Below are 8,200 nucleotides of genomic sequence, written 5' to 3' on the forward strand. Positions count from 1 at the left end.
AAAAAGTCATCCTGCTATAATTGTGAACTACTAGAAGTGTTTTATTTGTTTGCATCTGTGGCCGAGTGGTTAAGGACGCTGACTTCATTGTTCAGGGTACAGTATTGACCGCAATTTGGTTGCAATAGAGATACTCCGGAACTAGGCACATGTGTGTATTTCCTATCTTATCCTAGGCTTATAAACTTTAACATTTACAACTTGGTAAATTTATTTATATTTCTAGTGATCATAATGCCTTGATCACTATTGTGAACGGTTAAAATATTTTTGTACCCCCAAGGATAAGATTGGAAATACGTGCTTTTGCCGAGTTTGATTTAATATGTTCATTGTATTTATAACCAAGTAAATCGGGAATAAAACGTATCTCAATATAAGGAACATCACACCTGCCACATATGCCGTATCAATTTGTAGGACGGTAGTAAAGGAACTACAGCATTAACAAAGATTGAGGATTTAAAGTCACAGTACTAGTACTTGATTTTTCAAGGTTAACTGCATTTGAGAAGATCCCTCATGTGTTTGGTTGACAAACTATTGATAAATGTTTATGATTAGTGACCTCATTATTACCTTTGGTATTAAGGTTATTGGCATTAAATTCCACCAATAAATGACACTGCCAATTTTTTTTTTTAAAAAATCCAAATTTTGACAGGTCGGGTAAAAATCTTTATACAGAAGATATCTTATTATAATTTGAAGAAATAAAAAAAAACCACAACAAATCTTACCAGTACTAAAAAAGTTTTAATGTGAATGTGTAAATGATTCCACATTACACCTTTAACTGTACATGACATTCCAGTATAATTTATTGTTGGAAGCAACATCACATTTTATTCCTAAAAATAGTTTAGTTTTTTACATTCTAATAAATGTATCAAGTTGGACTTGTAATCTCTGCCTGGCCATTGTCTTTAGATCCTGGAGGTGTGTAATTTGAAGGCATTGAGCTTATGTTGCTCTGTGATTGGTTCATTACAACTGGTGGGCGTGGCTTTATAAAATCGACCTTTGAACTTTGAATATGAAATGCTGGAGCAACCCAAGTTCCACATGGACATCTTTCACCTGTGAAGAAATATGTAAACATGTATTGGTATACTAGAATATATATGGGACAAAAAAATATGTTAGATTTTTAAATAACAATCAAACAAATAAAGATAATATAGAGACGACCACCAAAAGAGTTCACAAAGACAAGATATGTTATATTTTAAATCTAAACAGGTAAACACTGTGTCATTAAAAAAAACAACAACTGGCAGTTTCTTTTACAAAAGACCAAATTGATTTGACTAGTAATACAGCCAAAAACAGTTTCCAAAACATACTCTGTGCGTTCTCTTATTCAAATTCATCCTCAATAACCCAGACTATTTACCATATACCAGTATTAAATGTAGTACATATATATAGAACTGGGTTATGATGATGATTCAAATTCTGCATATTTGGTAAGTATTTTAAAATACTCGGAAAGTATTTCACCCAAAGATGATTTATAGTATATTTTTTCTGTAAATATAAGTTATATTAATGTTACTTACCATACCAGATAAAAGAGCCAAGTTTGGAATCACACTTTGGACACATCACCTACATAGTGTAATAGAAAATAAAGCCATGGATCACATTTCTAGGTAAAGAATAGTATATCTAGTGATACAATGTCCCTGTTTGACATTGTTTCCTTCAACATCGTTTTCCTGTTTGGCATACACATGTCAAATATCTCAATAGAAAAATACAGATGATAGGGGAAAAAATCATTAATTATTTTTTCTTCTTCAATACAAAATCTGATCATGAACTAATCAACATATGATAAGTGGCAATTGAAAGAAATTATCTTGACCAAACATGAACAGAAAATTTTAAATAATAAATATTCATATTTAAAGCTGAAGTTTAATCATTACTGTTCAGCATAATCATCAACATTGACCTTATGAAAGCATATTTCTGTGTATATTTTACATCATAGTACTATTATTCATTCTCAGATTAATCCTTTTTCCAACCTTTTTAATGAAAATGGTTTCTACCAATTCCTGCTGACATTATTTTCAAGTCGACACTTATCTTACATACAGAAACTTGTATACACAAAGGGGAATAATTCTGTAACACGCAATGCAGTGATGGGTCTTGGTCATAATTATCTTGAAGATATGTCCGGAGTTTCTAGTGAATACCTAATTGCTAATTTATGTTGCATGTAAAGCAGAAATCAAGTGTGATGCCAACACAATGCTTTTGTTTTAACAGTATGGTGGTGTTTTTAGTTTTCACTCAAGATAATGGCAGTAAGCCACATTGAATATACTAGAGCACAGTTCAGGTGCAACATTGGGCATGCAAAGAATTGATACCTTCTGTGCAAGCCAGAGCATAGGTACAGTGGGAATAACCATAGAAAGGATTTTATGATCAGTCACAAGGAAAGTGACGAGCACCATCCGGGAATTGAACCCAGGTTGTCAATTCGCAGTCCAACGCTCTACGTATTGAGCTAACCAGACGACTATTGTTTTGACAACAAACTCCCTTAAACTTAATATTAATGGAATATTCCATATCCAAATCAGGGCAAATACATTAGACATATTCAGCAGATAAAAGGTTAACCTATATATGAACTCTATGACATTACCTTGCCTTCTAGCTGATTCACAAATCCTGCCATCCACTGGACTGGTTCTATAAACAAAGATCTACTGCAGACTGTGTCCTCTTGTTTTTCATCTGTATCACAGGCTGGTCGCTTATTTGCAGGAATTTTACTACGCCAGTCAAATGCTGCCTCACCTTGACCTTCTGTGTGAGGTAGGAGACTGGAACTTTTGAATAACGCTCTCCTGAAAATCACACAATCATTAACTATTTCATTCTATTATATTATTTCAATGTTTAACATGTTAAGCAGTTAATAGCTTGTAATAAATTCAACAAACTTTGGGAGCCTCTCTCCTAGGGCATGCTCGTTATGGTGAATGCACATGGCAGGTCATGGACAATTTGCCCCAAGTAGCAGGGATAAAAGGGTGGCCTGTTATGACTTACTCCGCAGGTTGGTACTTTCTTGGGAGGGTGGTGCTACAATTAGGGCTGTTTTGAAAGAAGCACGCCTTGGAGACACCTTTAGAATCTTATAGCAGGTTTAGCAGGTTTAAAAAGGGTTTAAACGAGTACATGTAGCTCAGTTCTTACCTGCATTTCTTACATCTGTAGTAATTCTCTGTTTTATTTGTGCCGACATCTTCAGCAAGGTCACTTTCTTTAACTTCTATACCACCTGTAATAGTTAGTCATTTCATATGATTATATGGCAGGTTTGGCTGAATTAATTCAAAGCTATAAAGCCTATGGATTAAGTGATATTACGGTAGGTCATTTCATGGATGCAACCTAAGATTTATTTTTAAACAAAATTCAAAGACACTTGAGTGTGATCTGTAATGACATTGTTAGCATTATGTCAACTATATTATGGTTGTTAGCATTATGTCAACTACATTATGGTTGTTGGCATTATATCAACTACATTATGGTTGTTGGCATTATGCCAACTACATTATGGTTGTTGGCATTATGCTAACTACATTATGGATGTTTAGCATTATGCTAACTACATTATGGTTGTTAAGCATTATGCTAACTATATTAAGGTTAAATAAATAGCATATATTATAAAATGGGGGTTCTTGATCTATTATTTGTACTGACTCTTATAGATTTAAAAAAAAATCTGATCACATTCAGTGCTATCATGCCTTGTAAACTCCTATCCTAGTAAAACCCTCTCAAGTCAAATACAAGCTCCAAGATACCCCTTACATAGCACTATTACGTACACAAAATGCAAAAATAAAATAAAACAGGAGCTGCAAGTAGGATACCATACATGGCAATTTTCAGTATGTGATTGTACAACTGCTTATCTGTGAAACTACTATGATGCTATGAAAAACAACATAATTTTACTGTTTTTTTTTAAATTTTCAAGACATATTTCAAAAGATATAGCTTCATGCACTTTAATGTACTAAATGCAAAATCTAAATTTAATGATGATCACATATTTAATACCTGTCTGTATATTTTGAGCCATCACTTCAAGTTTGTACTGTTTATAAGCCGCATTATTAGAATCTAGTGAAAACCCAATCTGTTCAAACAGCTCTAACTGCCTCATGAATCCTTCGTTTGGTCTGTAAAACGAAATATTTTTCCGCTATTTAAATATTTACTAATTCTTATTTCCCACTGTTTAAATATATACTAATTCTTATTTCCCACCGTTTAAATATATATTAATTCTTATTCCCCACTGTTTAAATATATACTAATTCTTATTTCCCACTGTTAAAATATATACTAATTCTTATTTCCCACTGTTTAAATATATACTAATTCTTATTTCCCACTATTTAAATATATACTAATTCTTATTTCCCACAAAAAATATACTAAGTCTTATGTTCTTATATACATTGTACATGTATATATATTTCTTTTCTTAATTGTGATGTATAAATATACTAATCTTATTTCCAACTGTATAAAATATCATAATATTTCTTGACCCTATATCTTTCACAAATATCTATCTTTAAACTGCATCTATATCATTTACTAATGTAACATAGAGCATTAGATTTGTAAAGTTATACTGCATACAGGACATACTTTATCTTTTTCCTATACTGTTTCACTATATGCATAGCCACCTCCAGAGGTATTTTGCTCTTATACATTAAATATCCCACAGCTATGGTAGAACTACGTGACATACCTGCAAGACTGAAAACAGAAGAAATGCAACATCAAAAATATTGTCAAATAACTTAAAAAGTACAGTTGTGATCCCCATATTTTTTTCATCAATTTGTTTTGATTATAATTCTCTTAAACCATGCACAATTTAAGGAAATTTTCACTATAAGTTTTAATTTTCCTACTGCTTACTTAAATTTTTAAGAAAGAGCCTAATACCTTAACTTAGAATTTAATTTACTCAACCCTGAACTAACTACATGTAGGCTAGCAAATAATGATTTTAACCAGCTATGAACTTACTCTGTCATAAATATGATATTGTAAAATAGCTCATATACTAGTAATCACCTATGAACTTAACTAAGCTACATAATTGTTTATCTCATATAATCAGCTATGAACTTACCAAGAATTCAGAAGTAGCTAAAACCTATCAAGCTAGCTATGAACTTACCAATGAATTAAAACTTTTCCATTCTGTTTGTCTGCCTCATCAATAAAGTTAAACATGTGTTTAAACTGTGACAATAAGTCTGTAGTCTCCATATCAAGACATTGGTGGTACAGGTACCTAAATATTCCATTCTCCTTCAAGTACAAAATGAATGATACATTATAAAATTATGCACCATCTTATGATTCTAGGCTAAAATTCGGCCCCATTCTCTTTCACATGTAATACATGATTATTATAAAAGTTAAGTTGAATGTTCATTTATGAATATACAAATAGTTATTGGGGAATTTAAAACAAGAGCTATCAGTAGGACAGCAAAATGGACTATTTAGTAATAATTAATAGTGCTTTTAAATACTAGTAAAACAAAAGCCTGGATAATATAAGAATTAACAAAAGAAGATTTAATTTGAAAAGAATACACAACATAGTTATATCAATCTTGGATATTGACCAAATAATTCTGTATGTTTACAAAGTGTAATATTTCATAGTATGGTGTACATAACAAAAAAAATATTTCAATTTTTTCCAATTCAATAATGATGAAAAATAAAACAAGATTCTTTAGGAACAATTACTATACCTCTATCCATTTCAATGGATATTTATCTACGGTAACGATATGTGTAATTCCAGCTTCATTGCTATTTTGTAGTGACTCAGCGTCTTCTCTGTCACCTATATAAATACACATGTCTCCAACTCTATCCATTACTGTGTGAATCTGGAATATATTCTACAAATTGTACATTAACATTACAAATAAGCTGAGACATAACATTACAGGACGAGTGACATCCCACTTCTGGCAACCCCTTGATGTACCTTTTTGAGATTGCTGGCTAAGATAAGCAACACTAATGTTCATTTGCTTGTTCTGTTATATTGACCTTTTTGAAAACCTAGCTAAACACCGTTTTCCAGTACGTTATGGATTTAGCTCTGGGGACTTACACCAAATGAAGTACATAACATAGTTACATGATATTTCTATTTTTCTATCATTATTTTACCATTTAAGGTGAAAAATTGATGTATTTGAAAATTATCAATATTCCTTTAAATTATCTATTGCAAATTTTTCAAAAAATAAATTGTTAATAATGAAAATCACTAAAATTAAAACAGACGTAGTGGAATCTTCCATAATAAATAAGGTTATTTTCTGCGTAAACTTGTGTTTTTACTTTATTTTTTGTATGGAATTATTCATACAATGATATTTAATTATTTTCTTATAAAGAAAAAACTGTTTTATTTCAATTTAATTTAAAAAAAAGGCGGAAAACATCGAGTTTGCTATTACAATCCATTATGTGAATTCCCCAGAGCTATGTTCAGAAAGTACCGGAAAACGGCGTTTAGCTAGGTTTTCGAATTCGTGAATAATGTCCCAGCAATAGGCCGGAATACAGGCTGGTTATTAACCCTTCAAAAATAGCATTAAGACCAAAATTAGGGAGTGGCATACAAATTTGACACCAAGAGGGCTTAAAAAAGGACCAAGATCTTCCAAAAGAGTCAAGAAATATTATCATTCAGCAGGTATTCATTAAATAATTAAACTTAATGCTGGTACATGTACATAAAATGTATGTAGAAAGCCTTATTGCGACAACAGATAAATATAGCACAAATCAAGCTCATGTGTTAAAGTGATAAATCTTATTATCATATCATTTGCAATGAATTAAGCTACCATTCGAACAAATCTCACCTTTATTTTTATATCCAAACAATATCCTTTATCCGGCTACCTTGTCACTTTTTCGCGAAAACAAATTATTTTTATAGCCAAAGCAAATTCTCAGACTCGCATCAATATAGTCAGAAAAGATATAAGTCTTTATAGTTTATTTTATAAGTAATAAATAAAAATGTTAATTAACAGATCTAACAAAATTAGTAAGTTTCGTCGTGATCGTTTTGCATTGTATAAAACCCGTCTACGACACGTCCTTCTTTTGGTCATTGACCACTAAATAAAACGAAAGTTGAACACAACTAAAGGTGGGGGGAAAATCCCGGGATCGCCTATAGAAAAGCCGGGATCCGGGATCGTATTAAACATATAGTAATCCCGGGAATTGACCACCTGCTATCGGTGTGATCGATAAATTATCGATTATCTCATGCCTTTTGTCAAGGATATGCTTGTGATATGAAATGCAGACAGGTTTAATGTTGTTTATTTACTTTTTTAGTCTTGATGGCTATGATATATTTTTGTAATTTAATGATTTTCGCGCATACATACGTACAGTACTGTACAACAAATGTCTGGGGACACCACTTTGTTTTTTATGATAGAAGTTTAATATAAACACATAATAATAATAAGTAATAAGAAAAAGTAAATGCCAATTGGTAAAAAAATCATTTATTGAAATAAACATGCATTTTATACATGTATTTTTAAATGTATTAAATATACATGTATTTTCATATAACAGTAATGCAGGTGTCATTGGTAAATTATCGATTAGATCTGCATTTTTACAGAGATGTGTAATGTTATGTCAGATTTTTACAAGGAATTGTAGAGAAGAATTGTATTATTTTTCTGACGGAGTTGGTTTTATTGTTGCAATGATTTCGAGATATTTGACTAAGATGACACGTGCCCTTTTACAATATTAGAGTAGAGACATCTGTCTGGTGAAACGAAGTGTGAATGCTACGTAAAGTGAGATATTTAGTGTTTTTTTCCTCGCTCTTATTTTTATTAAAATACACTTTGTTTGATTTGTCACGGAACAAATGACCTTTTGTGTAAATTTCTGGTTTTCCTACTTAGATATAGATCTCCATAGTGATTTCCACTTGCCAAACATAATCCGACTTGTAATGTTCAAATTATTTTACTCCTGTCAAAATATAAGTATATTATACCATTATTGATAAATCACAACAAACGCATCAGTAATGCAGATTGTCAATTTCCCT

General features: G+C 31.4%; 1 protein-coding gene across 1 annotated transcript; it reads right to left on the reverse strand.

The window, feature by feature from the left end:
• Nucleotides 1-803: 803 nt before the first annotated feature.
• On the reverse strand, nt 804-7,170 carry LOC132725991 (probable dual specificity protein phosphatase DDB_G0281963). The gene is made up of 9 exons (XM_060711220.1): nt 6,972-7,170; nt 5,838-5,978; nt 5,249-5,382; nt 4,705-4,818; nt 4,105-4,226; nt 3,226-3,310; nt 2,669-2,873; nt 1,563-1,611; nt 804-1,080 (listed from the first exon to the last, which is right to left on the reverse strand). The coding sequence occupies exons 2-9, from the start codon at nt 5,964-5,966 to the stop codon at nt 890-892; spliced, it is 1,029 nt and encodes a 342-aa protein (XP_060567203.1). The 5' UTR covers nt 5,967-5,978; nt 6,972-7,170; the 3' UTR covers nt 804-889.
• Between the last annotated feature and the right edge of the window lie 1,030 nt (nt 7,171-8,200).

Source organism: Ruditapes philippinarum, unplaced genomic scaffold (assembly GCF_026571515.1).
Source record: "Ruditapes philippinarum isolate M1 unplaced genomic scaffold, ASM2657151v2 ctg15829_1_1_1_1, whole genome shotgun sequence".
In the NCBI taxonomy this organism is placed as follows: Eukaryota; Metazoa; Mollusca; class Bivalvia; order Venerida; family Veneridae; genus Ruditapes; species Ruditapes philippinarum.